The following is a 26,448-nucleotide window of genomic DNA, read 5'->3' on the forward strand; positions in this document are numbered from 1 at the left end:
GCGCACGCTTGTAATCCCTGCACTTGGGAGGCTGAGACAGGAGGATCACACAGGTTCGAAGCCAGCCTCACTGACTTGAGACCCTGTTTCCAAATAAAAATATAAAAAATAGGTCTGGAAATGTAGCCCGGAGGTAGAAGGGTTTCCAGGAACCCCATTAACTAACACACACACACACACACACACACACACACACACACACACAATAAATAGTTTGAATTATTAACAATTTAAAATGTACTAGAGCTGGGTGCAGGGGCACACGCTTGAAATCCCAGTGCTTGGGAGGCTGAGACAGGAGGATCGCACAGGTTCGAAGCCAGCCTCAGCTTTTTAGTGAGGCTCTCAGCAACTTAGTGAAACCCTGTTTCCAAATAAAGTATAAAATAGGTCTGGGAGTATAGCCTGGAGGTAGAAAACCCCTAGGTTCTACCCCCAGTACCACCCAATAAATAAATAAGTAAATAATGTACTAAAAACTACCGGTGCATTTATAAGCAGTATAATAAATGAAACCCTCTTTCTTTAATTAGTGGATTTTCTTAGGAAGCAGACATTAGAAGAATCTTTCTGAATATTAACAGAATCATACATTCTAAGAAACCAGACTGTGATATATTTGAACTTACCACAGATACCCTGTAAAAAAGTTATTTTTCCATTAACACAAAAAAACTAACCTCTAATGTCAGTTTATTTCTAACGATGGATGGAATAAAAGTTGAGTATATGGTAGATGTATGGGAGTGTGGGGCTCCTGGAAGGCCTTCTACTCCGGACTACACTCCCAGACCTATTTTTTATATTTTTTTAAATTTGGCAACAGGGTCTCTTAAGCCAGCGCGGGTGGCTTCGAATCTGCGCAATCCTCCTGTCTCCACCTCCCAAGCGCGGGGATTACAAGCGTGCGACACCACGCCCGGCTCTGGTAGATTTTTTAAATCTGTGATTTTAGTTTATAGTTGAGTACTATTGAACTATTATTTTCACAAAGTACTTTGTGATGCTGCTGATTATCGATACTGACAAAGGAAGGAAGGTCAAATTTTCTGCAAACCTGGACTCCAACAGCCTATAAATCTCTTTTCTTTTGAAATATAACCCCGAAGAAAACCTGTGTGAGAATGGAGAGGAGGGAGAGAATATTTTCTAAGTATTCTCCAAAAATTAGAGACCATTTTCAAAAGATTATTGAATGCATAATTGTCACTAAAAACAAATTTATCCTAACAGCAGCTAAGCTTTATTATTTGTCAGATATAATGAAATCATGTAATTGAATTTACTACATCACAATACAATCTACCTCTTAAGAATTGTATTCCTATTCTACAGATAGTACAGACAAGACACACATCCTGACAGTATTAATTCCAAAAATTGCAAGACGTGTTAACACTACTGCATTACTGACGGCAATGCTGTATTTCTATGGAGAATTAGAACTAAGTATCATATGTGTGTTGTTTAATCCAAGCACATATTATCTTAGAATGACTGGTTCACAGTGCTTTCTCTTACTTTCTCATCCACATTATCACCTTGGGCCTATGTTATAATATATCCACTCACAATTATCTAAATTACCTATGCTACAGAAATTCTATGTGGGCCTGAACTAGAGTCTAAAAAGTATTTTTTGTTACTAATTGTAACCAATTTTTTTTTGTTCCTAATTAGAGAACTGGAATTTACTTCATAGTAAATCTCCATTTTTTACAGGCAGATCTACAAGGTGGTTGCTAAAACCACATACGCTAAGACTTTCTTTTCATCAAGGAAAGAAAACAGCATTTTCCTTCACTTTCCAAACATATTTAAGAGCATACTGCTGTAGTGTGCATATTCCTAGATTTCAAAACTCAAGGTATAGGACAAGTAGCTCTTTCCCACAAAAAAAGTTAATAACCCTTGAAACAAAAATTATTTCAATGAATCCATTTGACATAGGATTATTATTTTTGTGGCATTTTGTAGATTCTGCCCTAAAGAGACTGTCTTGTTCTGTTTTATTTCAACCATGGTCACAATTATAAGTTCTTTAACCACTGATTTTGCAAAGCATGCATAAGACTCCTCTAATGAAGCTATCAAGACTGACCTAGCAGATCATGAACCAAAGGTATAAAATACCCTTGTGTAAAAACTTTTAGAGCCAGGCGTGGTGGTGCATGCTTGTAATACCAGCATTTGGAAGGCGGAGACAGGAGGATCCTGGTTCCAGGACAGCCTCGGCCACTAGTGAGGCCCTTTGCAACTCAGTGAGATCCTGTTTCAAAATATTTTTAAAAAATATTTTTTAAAAGAGTAAGAAATAGGACTGGGGAGTCGGGCATGGTGGCACACACTTGTAATCCCAGCATTTGGGAGATTGAGACTGGAGGATCGTGGTTCGCGGATAGCCTCAGCTATTTAGTGAGGACCACCATAACTTAGTGAGACCCTGTTTCAAAATAAAGAATAAAAAAATAGGGCGGGGGGTGTAGCTCTGAGGTCGAATGCCCCTGGGTTCCATCCCCAGACCCACAAGAAGAAAAAAAAAGAAAAATAGGACTGAGGGTTGTAGCTCGAAGGCAGAATGCCCCTGGCCTAGGTTCCATCCCTAGTACCGCAAAAAAAAAAAATTTAGAAATACACCTACAGCTGGGTGTGGTAGCGCATGCTTATAATCCCAGCATTCGGGAGGCTGAGACCTGGAGGATCCCGGTTCGCAGACAGCCTCAGCTACTTAGTGAGGCCCTCTGCAACTCAGTGAGACCCGGTTTCAAAATTAAGAATAAAAATAGGGCAGGGGGTGTAGCTCGGAGGTTGAATGCCCCTGGGTTCCATCCCCAGACCCGCAAAAAAAAAAAAAAAAAAAAAAAAAAAAAGAAGAAGAAGTACACCTACAAAGGAGTCATCATCTCCCCAACTTAAAACTCTGCTCCTGAGATCCTAAGAATTCTTAGGAACAGGTCTACTTTTATTTACTTAAAGGAAAAAAAAGAGCTGCGCATGGTGGTGCATGCCTGTAATCTTAGTACTTGGGACGACTGTTGCAGGTTCAAAGTCAGTCATAGCAACTTAAGCAAGGCCCTCAGCAATGTTGTGAGACCTTGTTTCAAAATAAAATAAAATAAAATAGGGCTGGGGTATTGCTTCGCCTTTGCGCTCCATCTCCAGAAACAACAACAACAACAAAAACCTGTTTAATTCTTGCCCCATTTTAAGAAACTGTAATTTAGTTGCAAAACACTTCATAGCATCCAAAAATTGACTCTTGTTCACTAATATTTTATCCACTAAAACGTGCTGCCTCAATTCCTCAGGAAATCCCAAACATCAGCCAACTATTCAAATCTATTCTCATTTCATAATTACTTTTGATTTGTACTCAATTTGTTTTGGGCCTTCACTATCTCATAACTGCAAAATCAGGTAGAACCTCTCTTGCACTATGAGGTGGAGAGTCAGATTATATTATTTAGGTAGTGTCCCAAACACCAGCAAAATACTGTTTTTTTCTTTTGAAAGGGGAGAGCAAAATATTTCCAGAATTCTTTTTGCTAAAAATTAGCAGAGGAGTTCCAAAAATTATACACATGGGTAAAATACTAAATGTGTGAATACTTAAGATTTTTGCCCCAAAGTATGCCTGAGGATAAAAATCACAGTAATATATCATACTTTTCCACTTAATGAAGCTTTTCTTTGGAATGAGAAAGGCTCTCTCAGAAAGCCAATTTCAGAATCAAGAATGAAGGCATCTTCAACATAACTCTCTTTAGTGATAATTAGTAACAACAGATGTGTTCTACTAGCCCCACATATTTAAATAAGTGAAAAAATGTGTCATATGAATTACTATATTCAATAAAGACCATAAATACCAAAATGCATTATAACATAGTTAACAGTACTAAATGCAAAGCATCACATCTTATAAATAATTAATCTGTACAGAACAACTCTGAAAGTACACACATTCTTCGTGTGGGGGGGGGTACTGGTAGTGATGATCAAACTCAGAGATGTTCTCTGACTTACACCTATTTTTTTATTTTTAAACAGGGTCTCCCTAAATTACTGGGGCTGTTCTTGAACCTGTGACTGTCCCATGTATTAGGATTACAAGCATGTGCCACCATGCCCTGTAGAAGTACACTCAATTCTTAGTAATGCTTACTCCTGGGACGTTGGTAATTAAAGAAGAAAAAGAAAGATGTTCAATATTTTACTCTAAACACTTATTATTTGTGTTTCCAGGTAATTCCACTCACAATTTTTAAAAATCGAATAATTTAAGTCGGGCGTGGTGGCGCATGTTTGTAATCCCAGCATTCGGGAGGCTGAGACCAGAGGATCGTGAACCATGGACAGCCTCAGCTACTTAGTGAGGCCCTCTGCAACTCAGCGAGACCCGGTTTCAAAATAAAGAATAAAAAAAAAAAATAGGGCAGGAGGTGTAGCTCGGAGGTTGAATGCTCCTGGGTTCCACCCCCAGACCCGCAAAAAAAAAAAAAAAAAAAAAAAAAAAAATCCAGTAACTTTTGCCTTCATACAAAAAAATGAAATAATTCTAAGTCAAAACATTGGTTATCCACTACTCAAAGCAGAAGAGTAATACTTCCCCTCTGCGAATATTCTCTCCTGTTGTTAGATACACCTATTCTTTGAAAATTCAACCTGATGAAACCCTTGTTAAATTCTAGGCAGATAATTTAATGACAAGCTCATGTATCTGGTTACCTCAGGCTCACCTAGAATTACTAGTGCTGTCATCTTTTTCCAATGGTGTGTTTTGAGAGTTTAAGACTTGATACAATTCTTGAGTTCCTTCAGTGACAAACAGATAGTGTTACAGAAAGGGAAGGTGATACTCAGCACCAAGGCACCACTGAAAACACATTCTTCTCAGACTCTGGCTTTGAAAAGCTGCTGAAATATACATACCTACGACTGAAATACAATGTCAAGAAGTGCTTACTTCTGATAATTTCTAAGAAATTGTCAATATAGTTTAATGTTTCCTACAACAAGAACCATTACTCCATATACTCAAGTGTTTTCTTCCCCTTAATGTATAATTTGCCCTTTCATCCTTCACCTAAAAAATATGGTTACCCCTAAGCACTACCCCCACCCCATAATTGAATTTTAATGTCTGCCTGCCACTGGGTAGCAAATTATATGCTCTGAGGGCAGACAGTTCAGAATCTTTCATGCACCCTCCACAGTAAGTGGTAGTCTTGCAGGGAAGCATTCAAACTTGCCAGCCCACAGCAAATACCTCATAGCTCACAACCAATATTCATTACTAGCCACCTGCTAGAATTCTGTCTTGATATCCTCAGTTCCATCAGATATTAATTTCCTCTGTGACTAGGCCTTGAAGACTAGCTGAGCTGGTTCTGAGAAATACAGACATTATGACTCGGTGGGGATTAAAATATTTAAAAAGCATGTTAGAGAATCTCTACCGTAGGAAATGCAAAAATACCCACGAGTCACGTAAGAAAACACTGCTCAAAGGCATCAGTCATCAAAACTAAACTTTTCATTACAAGCATAACAGAATATACCATCTCTCTGCCTAAAACAGGCTCAAATAAAATAAAAATTCTAAAGTGCCAAATCTTTACTGAGGAAAAAAATAGAGAGACCAGATAGGACAGAACCCATTAGGTATGGGAAAGAAAAGAATAAAATGTAAATGTGAAAAATTAGAAGAAAAAAATTAGTTTTTATGTATATAAAACTAAGAGAGCTCTTTAAAAGGACCCAAACTCATATTGCAGAGGAAAAAAATTCGATGGGGGGAAGACAGGGACCAATATTTCCTAATATTATAGACTGTAAAATTCCTGTTTCACTACAAAACACAAACCTAGCTTTCAAACTAGAAATTAAAAAATAAACCGAGATAACTGAATGTATATCCATGGTAGATGGAAATTTTTATCATTCACCTATCTTGGGGTAATACTCGGTGCCTGAGGGAGGCAATCTCATTCTAACCACAATCCTGCGAGGTGTGCATTATGCCTACTAACCATAAGAGGGAACAGGCTAAGAGAAACAGATTTATCTAAAACAGCAGCAGGGGCACACGCCTGCAACCCTAGTACTTGGGAGGCTGAGTTAGGAGGATAGAAGGTTCAAGGAGAATCTCAGCAGCACAGAACTCTCAGCACCCTGTTTCCAAATAAAGCATTAAAAAGGATGGGGGTGCTGGACCTAGTGGCACACACTTATAATCCCAGTACTTGGGAGACTGAGATAGGAGGATTGCAGGTTGATGGCCAGCTTCAGCAATTTAGTGGGAATGCCGCAGGGTTCAATCTCTAACAACACACACACACACACACACACACACACACACACACACACACACACACCACACCACACACCACACACACAGAGGATTTGCCCAAAGTCAGAATTCCAATTCAGTCTCTGGGGTTCCAAAAGTCACATTATGGACCTATGGAGAAAAGACTACAAAACTGAGGCAACTGAGAGTTCTATTTGACCAAAGAAGGTATTCCAGTTTAGTAATTAGAACTTTTGCCTCACAACTATGATAGATGAGTTTTCAACTCCTCCTTTAAGGCATGTTAACAAAAGAATAAAGACAAGCGAACAGCTGCAGTCACTGCCCTTACACTCCTGGACAAGGTGTGGCTATGGCCAATGGTAGACCAGGTCATAGTGCTGCATACAGTCCTATGTCAGGATACTTACAAATGCAGGAACAAGATGGAGGTACTCTAAATGGTGGCTGCTCTGACTTTTAGAGGACATTTTTAAGAAATGTGTGGGTGTATTTTTGGTTGAAATGATGATTAAGATAGTACTACTGACTTACGGGCAAATCTTAAGGGTCCTCGATATCCCACAAAGTAGGGGAGAGTCTTGAGCAATGAAAAACTGTCCCTCTTCCTACACAACTTTCAAGTGACTGTCAAGCAGACAGAAAACTTGTTCTGAGCCAAGAATCTAACTCTGTTTTAAATATAACACAACGTATTCTTGCATAGTTTTAATCATCACTCAGTCTTACAGAAATGCAATTACTATGAAAAGTGACAATAAACTGTTTTTGCATTTGGAACTTTAACAAGAAATTTCAGAAAATCACAATGTTATCAATAACAATGGCACCTGCAGTCTTTGAATTATCACTACAGCATTACTCTATCAACATATGTAGCTGTCATATTGTTTTCTACATATGGCTATAAATGGCGTGCGTGCTTTTTTTTTTTTTTTTTTTTTTTGCGGTACTGGAGATGGAAACCAGGGGCATTCTACCTCCGAGCTACAACCCCAGGCCTATTTTTAAGTCCTTTTTATGTTTGAAACAGGGTCTCACTAAGTTGCAAAGGACTTCACTACGTAGCTGAGGCTGTCCCCAAACCACGATCCTCCTGTTCCAGCCTCCCAAATACTGGGATTACAAGCACACCTGGCTATAAATGGTGTGCTTTTTGAGTATCTTCTATATAGCCATGTTTAGGCACTTTTTAAATTTTTTTAAATTTTTTTTGGCAGTTCTGGGGATAGGACCCAAGGGCACTGTACCTCCGAGCTACACCCCCAGCCCTATTTTTCAATCTTTTTATTTTTGAAATGGGGTCTCACTGAGTTGTGAAGGGCCTCGCTAAGTAGCTGAGGCTGGCTGTGAACTGCTATCCTCCAGTCTCAGCCTCCTGAATGCAGGGATTACAACTGTGCTCCACCACACCAAGCTTGTTTAGGCACTTTTAGATCTAAATATTTTTACTATGAGCCATTTTCCCCTTTTTATTACATTTAGGGCATTTTTTAAAATAACATGTAGATAGGATAAACCCACATATGAATTTTATTTCAGGATAGTAAAAGAGAATTAACAAAAATTTGTCATAAAAAAAAGATATAAAGCCAGGAATGGTGGTACATGCCTGTAATCCCAGTACCTAGGAGGCTGAAACAGGAGGATCACAAGTTCTCACCGTTCTGTTTAAAAATGAAAAGTAAAATAGGGCTGGGGTTTATCTCTGCGGTAAACTGTCACCTACCTGAGGGGTAGGATGGAATAAGGATAACAAAGTGTTCCTGCAACTACATTTAACTTAAAAATGGACAGTAGGTTTACTTCAAAGATTACAGAAATTCATATCAACTTTCCTCAATTTAACAGAACAAAATTAAAAGGTTAGTCTGTTAACAACCACCTAAAAATGCACACTTTCATGATATCATTAATTTTTTAAAATCAATGAATTAATCTTCACTTTCCTATGAATAACCAGAGTTGTAGTTAACTTCGTAAGGGTCACTCTTTGAATACCAGACGCTATCACTCAAGAGTATACCATCATAACACTGCATAACACAGAAGCTCAAGCACTTTACATAATTTTTCTTTTTTTTGTTGCAGGTCTGGGGATGGAACCCAGGGGCATTCGACCTCCGAGCTACACCCCCAGCCCTACTTTTTATTTTTTATTTTGAAACACGGTCACACTGAGTTGCAAAGGGACTCACTAAGTAGTAGCTCAAGATGTCCTCGAACCACAATCCTCCCATCTCAGCCTCCCAAATGCTGGGATTACAAGCATGTGACACCACATCTGGCTACTTAATACTTTTAATACACAAAAATACTCATCAAGTTACAAGCCTTTATTGTCTTAAGTTCTAAATGGGAGGCAAAATTTAAAAAAAAAGGCGGGGGATATTAGATTTAACAAAAATTTTTCACTATTTATTCAAAATTCAAATGCAACTGGCATCTTATGTTTCATCTGACAATTCTCTACTCTTTAAACTATAGTGAGCTTTTATCCCTACCAAGACTTTGCAGTACAATTTCCCATTCCTAAAGAAACAAGCTGGGGCTTCTACTACAACATAATTTTGATAACAAAATCTTAGGAGTTAGGATGGAAGTGTTCTTTTCCAGGTGGTAAGGCTTCCAGAATAGCTGACATTTATCACATAAAAGTAAAAGCCTAATTTCTAATAATCAAATGTTAAATTTTAACAAGGTATCAACCAGTCCAGTAAACTAGTTATTCTTCCATGTATTGAGCACAGATTGGAAGAATTTTGAATTTGTTTCAATTTATGATAACTAAAGAAGTTGCTTAAAAATGATATAGTATACAGAAGCCTGTGGGGGGGTTTGGGCCTTATTTTGAGTCGTGTGTGTGTGTGTGTGTGTGTGTGTGTGTGTGTGTGATTGTTTTTTTGTTGTTGTTGGGTTTTTCTGGGTTTTTTTGGGGGGGGGTGGTACTGGGGTTCCTGGAAACCCTTCTACCTCCGGGTTACATTCCCAGACCTATTTTTATATTTTTATTTGGAAACAGGGTCTCTTAAGCCAGTGTGGCTGGCTTTGAACCTGCGCAATCCTGTCTCCACCTCCCAAGCGCAGGGTTTACAAGTGTGCGCCACCACACCCGACTGTGTGATTGTTTTTGTTACTGGGGATTGAACCCACAGGGTGTTCTACTTCTGAGCTACACTCCCAGCTTCAGTCTGATTTCCTGAAGCTGGCCTTGAACGTGCGGTCCTAACTCAGCCTTCCATGTACTGGGATCACAGGTGTGCAACACCATACCCAGGCTCAGAATCATGCTTTAGTATTATAGCAATTCCTAAAAGCTACTTTAATGAAATGGGTTCCAAAATTAGTCTATCATTTGTCTTGAATTCATAATTGTAGCAGTATAATTTCTGACCCTTTAAAAAGCTTCTGGAAAGTCCGTTTCTTTTCACATTCATCTCCACTGATGTTTCTTCTCCTGAGCTCCTAAACAAGTACTAGATGTAACAGAGAGATCCTTCTTTTTATGAGATCCCTGTCCACCAGCTCTGCCCTACTTACGATTCTGACAATGAATGCAGATAACTACATTCTTCTGCTAGTCCCATTTAAATTATCTTAACACCAACCTATGCCTTCCCCCGTGCTCTAGGCCTCTGCTCTCTGGTACCATGCATCCATCTTCAGAGACTGCTGAATTCCCTTACTTCATTTACACTGCCACCATGAAGTATTAATAGATAATCACATCCCTGCAGTGTTCCCTTTTCCTATGCCTAGCTCCTTCGGGTTTTCTCCTAAATCTTGAACTTCCATCATGTAGAATTTCCTACATCTTTTCCTATATGTGGTTAGAAAGTATTCTTAGTTATTTGGAGTTTACTTTTAAGAAACCAGTAGCACTATTAATAGTGCCACAATTTTGACATATGATCGCTATGTTATCTAAGGGTAATTCAATGACAGCTCACTGCAGGCTACCTGAAACCTCTGCATACTTGCTCTTTTTCAGGAAGCAGTTCCTTGGTGTGCATTAAGGCCATGTATTTCATCTCTCTTGGTAAACACCTGATATTCAGCATTAACAAATACAATTTCAATGCTGGAACTGTGCTTATTTTTTTCCCCCAGTTGCTCCATAATAGTTGCCAAACCTGCTAAACTTGTATCATCAAAAACTCCCAGATGGGTATGGTAGCAAATGCCTATAACCCCAACTACTAGGGAGGCTGAAGCAGGAGGATCACAAGTTTGAGGCCAACCTGTAAATAAAATAAAAAATAGCCTGTCTCAAAATAAAAAATAAAAAGGGTTGGGGCATAGCTCAGTAGTAGATCTCTTCCCTAGCACGTGTGAGGTCTTGGATTCACTCCCTAGTACAACACAAAAGTTAAAATTTAATAAATATTTTTCAATCTATAGACTGAAAGTATTTCACAGATAACTGCCAACAAAGGAGAAAGATCTCTTGTTGCCTTTTCTCCTACCAGAAGCAATGTCTAAAATCAAGAAAATAATCCATCTACCCTAGGAGCTTATATTCAAAGACAGAGGATTCTTTGGTGGCGATTCTGTTCCCTCCCTCCCTTCCCCTGGCCACTATTAGAGTCCGTTTGTCCTCACCAGAAGTGTGCTTCAAACAGCATCCCAGTAAGCACAGCTCGGAACACACAGAAATGCTCCCAGCCCTGCATTCAACCAGTAACTCAAAGGCTGGGGCTAAACAATAAAGAACACAACTCTAACTCTAGAAAGAAAAGTTATGTTTTGATTATGACCAAAATTACTGTGATTTCTTTTTTCCTCAGGTATTAATAGGGAGAAAATACATAAATAATGACTAATGCATGATTTTTAAAATGCCGTCACCTGTCTTACTAATAATAATCAGTAACTATATATGCTATCATTAACACCTTATGAAAATCCTTTTTATAAAAATCAAATTAGCCGGGCGTGGTGGCACACACTTGTAATCCCACCGCTTGGGAGGCTGAGACAGGAGGACAGCACAGATTCAAAGCCAGCCTCAGCTACTTAGTGAAGCCCTCAGCAACTTAGTGAGACCCTGTTTCCAAATAAAATATAAAATAGGTCTGAAAGTATAGCCTGGAGGTAGAAAAGCCCCTGGGTTCTACCCCTAGTATGAAGGAATGAAGGAAGGAAGGAAGGGAGGGAGGGGGCTGGGGGTGTCACTCAGAGGTAGAATGCCCCTGGGTTCCAACCCCAGTACTGGGGGAAAAAAATCAAATTATTCCAAACTAGATTCATATAAAAAATTTTTAATTCAAAATTACTCCTTACCTGAAAATACTGTTTTTCTGAGTCTCACTGCCCATTAATTAATTGTGCAATCAATTCAGGTGGTCACTAGTTTTCTTAAGTATACCCACACAGAGGATGAATAAGTACTGCCTCCTGAAATGTTATATATACTAGAGATTAACACTGTTACATACTTATATTAGGCACGAACTTTGAATCACAAGCAAAAAAAAATTAAAAGCCTTTTTCTAAAGAGCTCTAATATTTTTAAGGTATTTCAACATGATCTCATGCAAGCCGAATATTCTACTTTACTAACAAACTAAGCCTTACCAACTACATTTTAGGTCCTAAAAATTCATTTGCAATAAAAATTTTTAGGTTATTTTTTAATTCATCGGAGGCAAGAATGTGCTGATAACTATTCAAACAAGATAATGAGAATATAGGGGTTTCTTCTATTTATTTTTTCATGTTTGAAATTCTAAAAAAAAAAAAAAAACAAAAGAAGTAGTAAGGAGACTTGACAGATAGCAATTCAGTACAATGAGTAAGTTTATAAACTGGGAACTTTAAACATGCTATTTCTAAAGAATATCAATCTAGGAACATCCTCAGATTTATTCAGATGACATTTGGGTTGCCTTCGCCTACAATAGACAGGTTCAGAGGTCTTAAATACACAAGGGACCATGGAAATAAGTAATAAAAAAAAAACTTCCTTAAAGGACAACATAAAATTATAAATAGTTAAGTGTTTAACTATTTATAAATATTTATATATATATAAATTTATAACTATTATAAATAGTTCATGATCTCTTATTAACCAACCACTTTTCATCCAACAGAAAGAAATACAAAATATCTACCTACCTGGCAAGATATTTCAATTCTAAATTGTTTTATTTCCCGCTGGTAATTTTCCCAGTAAGATGAGACCTTATAGGAGATGCATCATTCTGCCTCCCTTGAGACAAGAACAAGTATCTGAAGTAGATTTAGAGGCAGGCAGATTTCCAAACAGTGCCTGCCTCAAAGTTAATTTTCATTATTTCCAAAATTAAGTTTCTAAAACCATTTTTAAACGAAACGTATTATCTCTCTGGGCCTTTTATCCACTGTAGATAGTGCCTAAGTGGTAATGTCAACAGAACTATGTATTTTTGGAACTGGGAGGGATTTAAAACATCTAATCCAGTGGTTTTTCAAATACTACCATCAGAAAAAAAATAACATCAGGAAGAAAAGAATGAAGCCGGATATGGTGGTGCATGCTTGTAATCCCCGCGCCTGGGAGGTGGAGACAGGAGGATTGTGCTGGCTTAAGAGACAGAGACCCTGTTTCCAAATAAAAATATAAAAAATAGGTCTGGGAGTGTAGCCCGGAGGTAGAAGGGCTTTCAGGAACCCCAGTACCCCCCCAAAAAAAAGAAAAAAAAAAAGAAAGAAAAGAATCAATGCAGAATACTCTATATATGTAAGCACAATCTTCCCAATTTGTTTCTGTGTATTTTACTGCATGAACAGTATGCTGCCTGGTTAGTATTCTATCAAAAAAGGACTTGGTTTTTGTCACATATTTTATTTTTTGGTGGTACTGGGGATGGAACCCTTCTACCTCCAGGCTACACTCCCAGACCTATTTTATATTTTATTTGGAAACAGGGTTTCTTAAGCCAAGGAGGCTGCCTTCGAACCTGCGTGATCCTCCTGCCTCCGCCTCCCAAGCACGGGGATTACAAGCGTGCGCCACCACGCCCGGCTGTCATATATTTTAAATCTAATCACTTTTAGAACATGAGTATCCATTTGGGCATGGTTAAAGCTGTTGGTACCATTCAAGACTTCATGCCTTCTAATAGAATCTTACATAATACAGAGAATCCTATCACTCTGAGAACGATTTCACATCATCTCATTCGTATTTCACGGTCTTGTCAATTTGAAGCAATATTTAGATGGAAGAATAATAAAGGCAAGCAAAGCATATCCAAATTGATATATTTCTTAAAATACACCGTAAAGCTCCAGTAATTAACATTATTTGGTAAGAAAGCTAGTCTTAAAACATTCCATAATTATTTCCAAAAATGCAAAAGAATAGCATTTTGCACTTTTTAGTACAAGAAACAACACATTATGTTTTCATCAAACTGACCACATTGTTTTAAAGAATGGTTAAGATTTGGGGTTTGCTTAGAAAAACAAAACAAGAAACATGCCAGAAGTGTCTATGGAACATAAAATGTCTCCCCTAATTTACCAAGTAAAATAAAATAAAATGTGGATACTTGATCTTGTGTAGGGGTGGCAGGTAACCAGGGATTGAACCCAGAGGTATTCACTCTACCTCCCAGCTACCCACCAGCCCTTTTTATTTTTTATTCTGAAACAGGGTCTCACTAGTTTGCTAGGGGCCTTCTAAAATGCTGACACTGGCCTTGAATCTGTGATCCCCCTGTCTCAGCTCTCAAGTACTGAGGTTAAAGAGGCTGTGTGCTATCTAACAAACATAATTTTTTTTTTAATATTTAGCACATAGTCCAATTAAGAGTTGAGTGATCAAGTCCAAATAGCCTCTAAATAATTAGGTTTGGTTAACATTCGTCTTTGTATATACAGAAAAGAAACAAAAAAAGTTAGGCCTATACTTCAATTTTCTAACATCTAAATTGAAATTAGGTACAAATTTTGACTCTACCTCCTAAATTTAATAAACTCATGAGAAGCAAATACATCTTTCTTGTATTTTCACTCTTTAAATTTACACATCACTATCACTGGGATTATGTTTTTATACAAAATCACTTTTAAATTCAGTGAATTTGTACAAACAAACCTATAAAATATAACAGTTTATAATCAGTTAACTTTTTTGTGGTACTGGGGATGGAGCCCAGGGGCCTTCTACCTCCAGGGTATACTCCCAGACCTATTTATAGTTTATTTATAAACAGGGTCTCACTAAGTTGCTGAGAGCCTCACTAAGTAAATGAGGCTGCCTTCAAACCTGTGAGATCCTCCTGTCTCAGCCTCCCAAGTACTGGGATTATAGCATAAGCCACCACACCCAACAATAATCAGTTAATTTTAATGGAGAGGTTTCCTGTCTTCCCAAAGTTAATCCTTACCAACTAAAATTAGGAACGCTGAAGAAAATATCCACAAAACCTCACAAACAAGTTTAAAAACACATTATCTAAGGTTCTTAAAATTAAATTCCATATTGCCAGTGACTTTCAAAATGATATATTATTTAAAGTATACTAAAAGCCAATTGTTTGCAGGAGGTCATTTTGCACCACGGTCTTAATTCTGATGTGTCAATTCACTTTAGGGGGCCCTGATCTACTTATTCTGACAGTTTCTATATTTGCAGATGTTCCTCAAACGAAGATCCATTCCTCATTCTTGCATCCTGCTTTTCTCTTTGTACTACTGCAGCCTTTCTTCTGTCTTTCCCTTTCTCTTATAACTTCATTCTCTACGTCTGATCCTGTCCAGATTGTTGCTTTCACTGTAAACAATAAATTGAATAGAATATATCAGAATTTTTTTCACAAAACTCACTTTTCCAAAACATTTCTGCATAATTTTATTCAAACTTTTATTGAATATCTCCTGCATGATTCAACTCGTCTTTCTTTTCCTATATACTTCAATGTAATGGATATTATCACCTTACCTCCTTCCCAAATTGATGTAAGAAATCTTTACACAGATCCAGTAATGTTTCAAATTTTAGATGTGAAATACCTTACTTTCAAAAAGTACCACAAATTAAATAAATAAAAAAGTGCCCAGCCGGGCGTGGTGGCGCACGCTTGTCATCCCAGCACTCGGGAGGCTGAGGCCTGGAGGATCGCGGTTCGCGGACAGCCTCAGCTACTTAGTGAGGCCTCTGCAACTCAGTGAGACCCGGTTTCAAAATAGAGAATAAAAAATAGGGCAGGGGGTGCAGCTCGGAGGTCAAAGGCCCCTGGGTTCCATCCCCAGGCCCGCAAAATAAATAAAGAAAAATAAAAAATAAAAAAGTGCCCAAACAGAGAGCACATTTCTGGTCATATTTGGCTCTTTAAAGGCCAGTTAAAGGCCTTTTATTTTAAAAATACAGTTAAAAAAAGACAGTAACATACTGCTCTTAACTAATATCTAAAAGTATTTTCCACAAAAGAAAATGCTTCACATCAAAACTGTAATAATGAGAAAAAGGAAAGGAATTTCTTCAAAACAGATCTTTCTCATGAGGAGCTTATGTTTAACACAGGCAAAGCAAATCTGCAATAAACTTTGATCTTGTGGCAAATAAATTAACTGTGGAGCACATTTATACCTAAGTGTTTCTCTTTCCTTTTGATGTTTTAAATACTCAGGCAGAGGTAAAGCTCTGTATCTCCAAGTCTCCAAACACACACACACACACACACACACACACACACACACACACACACACACACCTCTTAATTTGGGACCAGCCACTTCTTAAGAAAAATCTAGGAAGAAGTCCTAATGCAGTACGTGGCCTTCCCACCCAGACTCCTGACCAATTTCTAATGCTTGGGAGCTCCACTGTTATCAATTGTGAAGTTTCTGTCAGTTGCCTGAGAAACTAAAGGCATATAATCTCCTTAAGAGAGTCTTTAGTCCAAGACAAACTCCTACTTCTGGTCAATTTTTTTTTTTCCGGGTCTGGGGATGGAACCCAGGGGCATTAGACCTCTGAGCTACACCCCCTGCCCTATTTTGTATTTTGAAACAGGGTCTCACTGAGTTGCAGAGGGCCTCACTAAGTAGCCGAGGCTGTCTGCGAACCACCATCCTCCTGTCTCAGCCTCCCAAATGCTGGGATTACAAGCGTGCGCCACCATGCCCGGCTTGGTCAAATCTTATTTGGATTAATTATGCTAAAATTTGTAGCTTGACACTTATCATTTGTGAGATAGCTACCACAGATAAGGTTTATCTTCTCTTGTTCCTTTTAGTTCACCCAAAGAAAAGATGTACCCAATAGTAAACTGCCAAATTTAACAGAAAAAAATTTTTTTTGAATTATCTAAAGCAGATACTGACACTGTTACAAAGCTCAATTTTCACAATTATCCGGTATCGCCCGAGCAAAATGGTTTCTTATGATTTAACGTATTAATAATAAAATTCATTAGTCTTCATTTCAATAGTGTAAATTAACCAACTTGATATTTTCAGTGAAAACATACTGCATTTTTACACTTCATTCCCCATTCATTCATTCAGGAAACATCTCTCACACTTCACTGGGTCCAGCTACTACATTCTACTTTTCTACACCACCAGCCCTATTTTATTGTTACTTTGAAACAGGGTCTGGGTTGCCAAGGGCCTAAGTAGCTGAGGCTGGCCTGGCGAACCTTTGATCCTCCCGTCTCAGCCTCCCAAGTACTGGGCTTACAAACGTGTACCACCATGCCTGGCTACATCTTATTTTCTTATTCACCATAGTATTCTCTGAAGAGGTGATCCTAGCCCATATAAAAAGATACTTGGTTTGCTGTGGGGGAAAGGGAGAGAATGCCATGAACTTTAATGAAAATATGAACTTCCTCACCAGAATTTGCAACTGCAGAAACAGTGCAGTTGATAGCATTAGCAATTAACTATTCAGTATATACATGAAGAAAAATAAAGAATAATGTTACATTTAAAGGATAACAATAGCTAACATTACTGCCTTAAATCTATGAAGCCATTATCTCATTTAATCTTGACATTATCTCTAGAGGACTGACATTACTGTAATCTCCATTTTATAGATGAGAGTGAGGCTTGCTACAGAGACCCAATTCTTTTTTTGTTGTTTGTTTGTTGGTTTTTTTTTTTTTTTTTTGTGTGTGTGTGTGTGTGTGGTTTTTTTTTTTTTTTTTTTGGTGGCACTGGGGATGGAACCAGGAGCTTTCTACATCCGAGCTACAATCCCAGACCTATTTTATATTTTATTTGGAAACAGGGTCTCACTAAGTTGCTGAGAGCCTCATTAAGTAGCTGAAGCTGGCTTGTGCGATCCTCCTGTCTCAGCCTCCCAAGTACTGGGATTACAAGCGTGCGCCACCACACCCGGCTCAGAGACCCAATTCTACAGTGTTCAAAGCTATGTTCGTGGTCACCACACTATACTGCTTGGCTTATACTCACTCAATTTTCACGTAAAGCTTTTGAATGGCTTACAAGCTCTTTCCTTAAAATGAACCACATATTTGAGGATACACGTAAAAATCAACAGATAAGAATTTTACTTCAAACTGTGGTCTTAAAAGTCTAAATACATGGATGGGAAACAGAATCTAAATGAAAGCTCTGAATCCCTACAGTAATGTGTCACAGACTCATTTTGGAGTTGGAAAAAATCTTGAGGGTCATTCAGTACAAAATTTTCCATTTGAAGATTATAAAAAAGAGGCCTTTTTAAAAACATTTAAAAACTCAAACTATCACACACTCAATTCAGAAACACTTTAGGCTTTTTTTCAAAGCATCATAGATACTCTAACATTTTCACATTCTATAAAGCAAGGTGTCCCTTTCTGAAGCACTGTAAGAAAATAGAGACTTCATGACCTGAAGTTTGACTGTTGCAGAATGCATACTGTAAGATGTTATAGAAAGCTATAAAATGGCATCCTTAACGACACAAATTCAAACTCAAAAAAATAGCCATTTCCTCTTTGAATTAAATTTACATTCATTTGGGTCAACTACCAGTATAGCTTCACTTTACCAGTCTCATCATGTGACTGAATTCAAGCTCATTTCAAGGGAAAGGCAGTACTATGCTGTATTTAGAACACATATCACTGACAGCAGCCAGATGAGTCTTTGTAGGCCTATCTAAAAACCTTGCTTTAGTTGCTAAGAAACTACAATTTCACCATATTATAAATCATTGGAAAGAAGCTACGCCAGCTAAGATTAAACATGTAAGATCAAGAATCTCTCACCTATTGTGTAAAATAAAACCATGCTATTTCTGTAAATCAAATAGCTGATATCAGAATCTGACTTAACCCACATTGTTAATACAGATGAAAAACTAATGAGACAAATCACACTAACTCTACCTGCTTTCCACTGTGGCTTCATACTTAGAGGAAAATAGGGAAAAAATACCCAATATACTTAGCATAGTTGATGCAAGAGACAGGAAAATGTTTCCTTCCTGACCCCTGCAGTGATAATCCAAGGCCATGAAGCATACATGAGACTTGATTAGTACAATGTGGTACCACAAACATTTCTATTTAACCGATGATGTTTTTTCAATCCAGTAATGTATTTTCACTGTCATCATTTTTCCACAGAAAAACCTCCACTGGCTCTATCACTGATTTTTTTTTAAAAAGAAAGTCATTTAAATTTCATTTAACAAGAGTAAATTTAATTGTTCTAGTAAAACAATGAGGAAGACAGTGAGAAATTAGTAAAAAATAACTTAGTTGTCTTAACAAAACAACGAAGAAACACTGGAAAATAAGTAAAAATAGCTTACAGTTTACTCTCCAATATTAACTTCTCATCATTTTTTCATATGAAAAAAAAATTTAAACCTCTTAAAAGTGTTTCCACAAGAGCAGAAAGAGGTTCACAGCCCTTCTTGTCTCACTTCTGAAACACCAGGTCAGTAGCTGAACTATTCTAAAACATGCCTTCAGTCAGAATCTGTGTGGTCTAGATCACCCATGCCTATGATTCCCCACCATTTCTCCATCTTCTCAAAAGAGCTTCAGTTCAAAACCCAATTCTCTCATTTCCACTGTACCCTGTACACACAGCCAGAGGGGTCACTTTCTCGGAAATAACACATCTTTTCGGTCTTGAAACTTCAGATCTCAAGACCTACTTCCATCTCCCTGTGGCCAGGAACTGCCTTCAATCCCACCACCCACCGCAGCCGCAGCTGTGTCCCTGCCTGGCCCAAGGCCCAACCAGGTTCACACAGTTTTTGTCACAACTCATCCTCCTCCTTCTCTAATCTACCCTCCACACTGCAAACCAATACTATACCCCGTTTCCTGCATTTTACTCCCCCCTCCCTTTTTTCGGTATCCCTCCGCCCCCACCACTATACTCAGGCACCCTTACTTCCCCTACCTCAGTTTCACCCGGTTCTCCCTATCCCCTGCTCATTTTCCTTTCCTTATTTAGAAACTCCCTTTTGCTCTCCCAACCATTAACCTAGAATGCCCAGCACTCCACCCCTCCTTAGCAAACCCAGCCCTCTTCCCCTAGCTTCTCCCCAGGTCCCCTCCTGCAGTCAACCCACTCCCTGATCTTCCCACGCACCTTCCCTCCACCCCCAGACCCAAGGTTCCCCCTTCCCCTCCTCTTGGGCTTCTAGTACTCAGCTCACCCTCGGTTATCCCGGACCCCCAATTTCTCCCTTCTTTTGAAGGATGTCACCAGTCTTGCGGGGCCCCGATTAAATCCTAGTCGATCCCAGGGCCCAGGAGGGAGCCCGGCTCTCTCGGGGGAGCCTGCCCGACACCATCCTCCATCGCCTTGAACACGAATGCCTGTCTCCTGCCACCGTCTGTAAGAGCTGCGCCCCCTCCTCACCCGCCCCCGCTACTCCAGCTCCCCGCGCCGGCTTCCTCGGTGTCCCGACGCCGCCCGGCAGCCCCGAGCTCGGCGACGTGGAGCCTCCTAAGTCTCCAGCACCTCGGACGCCCCCACCTCCCGCCCGGCGCCTCCGGTCCTCACCCGCGCCCCTGCAAAGCCCGGGCCGGGACCTCCTCCTCCGACGGGCGCCCGCCGCGCGGCCCGAGCCCGCAGCCCCCGCCCGGCCCGCCCCCGGCGCCCCGCTTACCGTTCTGAGCGGCGCCTGGCCCTGGGAGGAGGGAGCCAGAAACCAGCAACAGCGAGAGGGCCAGGGCGCTGGGCAGCGGCGAGCCCGACATCCTCCCTAGCGGAAGACCGAACAGCGAATGGGCCGGGGCCGGAGCCGGGGCCGGGGAAGGGAAGGGAGGGAGGGAGGGGGCGGGCGAGAGCGCGAGGGAGTGAGCGAGGGAGGCAGCCGCGGCTCGGCTCCGTCCTTCCCCGTCCTCCTCCTACCGCCGCAGCGCCCAAGCCTCGCGAGACCTCCGCTCCGGGCCGTGGGCGGCGGAGGAGCGACAGCGGCAAGGCTCGCGAGAAGACGCGGCCTCTCCCGGCGTCCCCGCCCCTCGGACTCGGAGGCCCCGCCCCCGCGCAGGCTGATTGGCCCGGCGCGAGGCGGGTCACGTGCCCGGGGCGCCCCTGGCCACGTGACGGGGCGAGGCGGAGCTCCGCCCGCTCTCCGGGCGGTGGAGAAGCCCCGAAGTCGGCGTTCGGTTTACTCCTCGGTGGAACGCGAGCGCCTGTAAATAAAAGGAAGCGTTAGGGACACAGCATACTTCCTCCACCCATCCTGCCTTTCAGGCGGTAGCGCTCTTGGCTGCAGAATGTGATACGCCACCCCCGCTTTTACGCTTCCGCTCATTGTCCTCTATCAAAAACCTGCTCTTTCTTCCTTTGGACTTTGGCCATAGATCTCTCCGGGTTTCTGACCCCAACCTCCCGCTCTCAGCTCTCAGGTTTTCTCTTCCAGGTAAAGCGTTGCGCTCGCCGTGTCCGCTATTACCTGGGGCCTTTCTGCCTCGACATCTCCCTCTGCCTGAAATGTCCTCCTTTTCCGCCCCCGCCTACTCCTTCCTACCCCCCATTTTGGCCTTATTTTAGCTTCGTAGGCTCTCAGGGCCTTAAGTTCAGCTAGCCTAATTGCATGCCCATAGACACAATTCTACATACAAGGAAGTCATTATGTATCAACTTATATAAAGAATCCTCTGAGGCTTTTTAATGCAGCGAACATTTATTGAGTATAAGCTTGTGTACCAGACACATAATGAAACCCACATTGAAAATAACCATTCCCGCCCTGGTGAAGTTGGCAGCAATGTCTATCAGAGGAGTGAGGCAGGGTCAAACGACCCCTAGGGTGGCTACAAAGCCCTCTGGGAGTTCATTGCCCATGTGGTTACTACCAGCTGCGGGATGTTTGGGAAATGCCCTTTTTTAAAAGGTGTGTGTGTGTGTGTGTGTGTGTGTGTGTGTGTGTGTGTTACCTTATGCTGGTGGTTGACAAGGAGTTTCTGTGGCTTAGCTCATCCCTGAGTCAAAGCAGACATCCTGTGGAATGAAACTGAGGAGCTAAGCGAACAGTGCTGCTGACCTGATTTGATTCAGAGATTTTGGAGAACCTGGAGGTAGGCGCCCCTCGCAATCTCTCAAGCTAACATGGTCTCAGTTTCCAACAGGAACTGGACAGCTGGTGGTTCCAGACTGAGCTTTCTAGCAAGGACCAGGACAACTACTATGGCATGTTGTTGGTGGAAGGAAAAACTATATCCCTCAAAATTGAGGTGTGTGAGTGACGAAGTCAGCACGAACAAGACAGCCTCTTAAGAAGAGCCAGAGGGCCGCCTGTGATGGGACCAAGATATTTAGCTGATGGGTGCAGCCATAGTAACCATAGCAAAGATTCCTATTTGACCCTTGCAACAAAGGATCTTTATAAAATGATTTTTCTGGATAGAGAGACTGAGGCTGAGAGGACATGGCCTGCCCAGGGTCTCAAGAGTGTTTGCGATAATCATTAACGCCAGTCTGGTTTGCCTGCTTCTAGGCTCGTGAGAGAAATGCATCTCCTTGTCCCCTTGGAGTTGGGAGTGTCAGCCAATGAAATGTGAGAGGTAACATACATCATCTCCGAGCAGAAGCCTTTCATCTCCAGGGAAGACAGGGTGGCATTCTTTTCTGTGGTGGGAGGTGTTCAGTAATAGTGATGGTGAAAGCATGTGTCAACTTGAAGCTTGCATACACCTGGGTCCTTCAGTGAATCCTGTCAGCCGCATAGAACAGATAGCAACTGTTAAGCAGCTGAAGTTCAGGGGAGTTCTAATAGCACAACCTGAATTAGTCTGGTTAGCCTAAGATGAAACTCAGATCCACCTCACCGCCACCACTAGTATCGACAAGTTATGCAGCCTTAGAAAAGTGACCTAATCTCTTTGGGCCTTATTTATCTGTCAAACGGGGGTAATGATAGTTACAGACTCTTAAGACCACACGAGGAATAAATGAGTACTGTTCAATATTTAAGACAGTTTCTAGCTGGGCCTGGTGGTGCTTGCCTATGTAATCCCAGTACTTGAGAGGCTAAGAAAGGAGGATCACAGGTTCAAACCCAGACTCAACAACTCAACGAGACTTGCATCCGTTTATTAAGACCCTGTTTCCAAATAAAAAATAAAATAGGGTTGGGAGTGTAGCTCCCTGGGTTCAGTCCTCAGCAACACACACACACACACACACACACACACACACACACACACACACACACAGGCGCATGCGCGCAAGGCATGATAACACACACTTGTAATCTCAGTACCTGGGAGGCTGAGACAAGAAAATCATAGGTATAAACTCAGCCTCTGCAATTTAGCAAGGTTCTCAGTAACCTAGTGAGATCCTTTTGCCAAATAAGAAATAAAATTGGCCTAGGAGGTGTAGCTTGGAGGTAGAATGCCTCTGGGTTACATCGCCAGTACCAAAAAAAAAAAAAAAAAAAAAAGATTTTGGTGCATAGTAAACATTTTTTTTAGGTACTGGGGATGGAACCCAGGGGCATTCGACCTCTGAGCTACACCCCAGCCCTATATTTTATTCTTAATTTTGAAACAGAGCCTCACTGAGTTGCAAAGGGCCTCACTAAGTAGCTGAGGCTGTCCTCTAACTGCGATCCTCCTGTCTCAGCCTCCCAAATGCTGGGATTACAAGCAAGCCACCACGCCCGGCTGAAATTTGAAATGTTTTGTTTTTTATGACATAGATACACTAATTTTTTTTTTTTAAGATCTCTTTACAGTACAGAGGATGGCTGAGCCCTTTTGCAATACCACAGAAGAGCCCTAGGGGTCCTCAGAGCTCAGGCTGAGACGCACTTTCCTCGCCTCCAGAGAAAGCTCGGAGGTCGGCTTCCTAGTGTTGGTAGCGCCCTCTGGTGGGAAGACCTATAATAATAAAGCGTTCCCAGTTGAAGTGCGTCGGTGTGGTTCACTAAGCCTTTGGAAGGCTGTCCCTTAAAAGGATACAAGAGAAGTGTTGCTAGAGGTGACTTTGAACTTCTAATGGTGTCTCCCCTTCCAAGGAATCTTGGAAAGATTCCTGCTCCTTGAAAGCTCTCGCTACTCAGATATACTAACCCATCCATCTCCAGTGCTGTCATATTTTGACTTCCAAGTCAGTGTAATCTTTTCTCCCCCTCTTTAAACTCCTAGCACCATCATTGAACTCCATGGCGGAGTTTAATATCCATATCGATTATACTTGTCATTATTCTTGATTATTCTGGTTTCTCACTTTTAACTTTCTCATTTCCAACATTCTTTCTTCAACTGAACCACTCCTTCCAATGTGATGCCCTGAGCACCATAATCACCCCCCAAAGGGCCCAATTTTTGAAATATGAAAATATGATGCCTAAGTCTCCATTCATCCACACCCAGCCTCCCGGTTCCTTATGCTAGTACCTCATTTGCTAAAATTCTTCAACCTCATTGAGACCGCTAATCCGCTAATCCCAACTAAGTGCTCTTTGGCCATTACCATTTGCCTCTGGGTTCAATTTAAAGCCCATGAGTCATCATTATAATCATTCCCTTCCCCACATTACTCTCCTGGCAAAACCACAGCCTGGCTGAGCACAGCAGTCTGAAATGAGTTTTCTTGTTTGCACCTGAGCAGCTGAAGGTTGCCAGAAAAAAAATAATCACACAGACTGAATTTTTTTTTTTTTTTTACAGAACTGCTGGTTGAACCCAGGGGGCATTGTATCTCCAAACTACTTTTTTTTTCCCCCCTGGGACTGCAAATGGGACCCAGAAGCATTCTACTATAGCATTATACCCCAAGCCAGATTTTATATCTTATTTGGAAGCAAGATCTCACTAGGTCGATGAGAGTATTACTACTTGCTGAGCCTGTCCTCGAACCTGTGATCCTCCTGTCTCAGCCTCTCAAGTACTACTGGGATTATAGGCATGCACCACCATGCCCCACATATTTTTTTTTATTCTTTATTTTGAAACAGGCCCTCACTATGTTGCAGAGGAACTCACTAAGTAGCTGAGGCTGGCCGAGAACCTGCGATCCTCCTGTCCCAGCCTCCCAAATACTGGATTACAAGCATGTGCCACCACGCCTTGCAATTTTATTTTAAATTCATGATATCAATCCTCAAAAGGGTACTCAGCCTCACCCATCAATTCTACTCCTTCATGTGTGGTAAGCATGAATTTGTACTACCATGGTCACATGTATGAAATTTTGTTTCTTAGCCGGACGTGGTGGCACATGCTTGTAATACCAGCATTCGAGAGGCCGAGACAGGAGGCTCACAGTTTACTACCAGCCTCAGCTACGTGGTGAGGCCCTATGCAACTCAGTGAGACCCTGTTTCAAAATAAAGAATAAAATCTAGGGCTATAGGGCAGCAGGTATAGCTTGGAGATAGAATGGCCCTGGGTTCCACCCCCAGTACCGCAAAAAAAAAAAAAAAAAAAAAAAAGAAATTTTGTTTCTTTCTGAATTTAATCTATTCTGATCATCTTTCTACTCAGATGATAAAAAGAATCTTGGTCATTATGAGCCTCCATCCCTACTTCCCAGAGTACAATGAAATACCTGGGGTTTCCTGCAAACCAGGATGTTTACCTTTGCTACAACATTCATTCTGATCGGTGCTGGCATGTGCTTTGCCTAGACATGCGTGATATCTTGCAGGTGAACGGTTCAGAGGCTACCAGCCTCTCCCCCAGCAGCCCTACCCCACACCCCGTTCCCTTCCGGCTCTGTATGACTGCCCTGCTGCTTCTCACGGTGGGGCCTTTGTAGATTGTGCTCTCTGCCCTGATGCTCCACACTTGATCCTCTGCATGGGGTCTACTTCCCATTTCTAATTTTCACGACCAGAGGAATGATCTGGTCGTGAAAATTAGAAATGGGAAGTAGACACCTTCAGATCATTCCTCCGGTCGTGAAAATTAGCACCAATTTGAAGAGCTACCTCACACACAGGATCTGAATTTATCATTCTTTAAAACCTGACGATAGCAAATGCTGGTTGGGGTCATGGAGCAAGAAGTCATACACTATTAGTAAGTATATAAAAATGACAAGACCATCCGGGCGTGGTGGTGCACACCTGTAATTCCAATGCTTGGGAGACTGAGACAGGAGGATCTTAGGTTTGCTGCCAGCCTCAGCAATTTAGTGAGGCCCTCGGCAACTTAATGAGACCCTGTTTTCAAATAAAAAAATAAAATAGGTCTAGGGGTGCAGCCTGGAGGTAGAAGGCTCCTGGGTTCTATATCCAGTACCAAAAATAACTAAAATAAGTAGAAATAGAAAGCCAGGTGTGGTGGCCCACGCTTGTAATCCCAGCATTTGGGAGGCTGAGAGAGGAGGATTGTAGTTCTTGGACAGCCTCAGCTACTTAGTGAATCCCTCTGCAAATCAGTGAGAATGTGTTTCAAAATAAAGAATAAAAAATAGGGCTGGGGTTGTAACTCAGAGGTAGACTGCCCTGGGGTTCCATCCTCAGTACTGCAAAAAAAAAAAAAAAAAAAAAAAAAAAGAAAAAAGAAAAGAAAATAGAAATAAAAGTGACAAAATCATGTGTAATCAATGACCAGTAATTCTATGTCCTCAGAGCCCAGAGAAATGCAAGCATATGACCATGAAATTATTTGGTAAGAGAAGTTCACAGCAGCTCTATTCACAATAGACCAAAGAAAAAACAACCTAAGTACCGTATTCATCAACAGGTGAATTGAAAAGCA

The 26,448-nt window shown here is 41.0% G+C and overlaps 1 protein-coding gene across 4 annotated transcripts in view; it reads right to left on the reverse strand.

Annotated features, from left to right (window-relative positions):
* The window catches only part of NPTN (neuroplastin), a gene marked incomplete at both ends in the record, with an annotated part of 64,654 nt that extends 44,167 nt beyond the window's left edge, over positions 1 to 20,487 (reverse strand). For all 4 annotated transcript variants that reach the window (XM_080693443.1, XM_080693442.1, XM_080693441.1 and 1 more), the window contains one exon: positions 20,397 to 20,487. In XM_080693443.1, the coding sequence (XP_080549569.1) occupies positions 20,397 to 20,487 (91 nt within the window). The remainder of the gene's footprint in view (positions 1 to 20,396) is intronic.
* Between the last annotated feature and the right edge of the window lie 5,961 nt (positions 20,488 to 26,448).

Source organism: Muscardinus avellanarius (assembly GCF_963383645.1).
Source record: "Muscardinus avellanarius genome assembly, chromosome: 3".
In the NCBI taxonomy this organism is placed as follows: Eukaryota; Metazoa; Chordata; class Mammalia; order Rodentia; family Gliridae; genus Muscardinus; species Muscardinus avellanarius.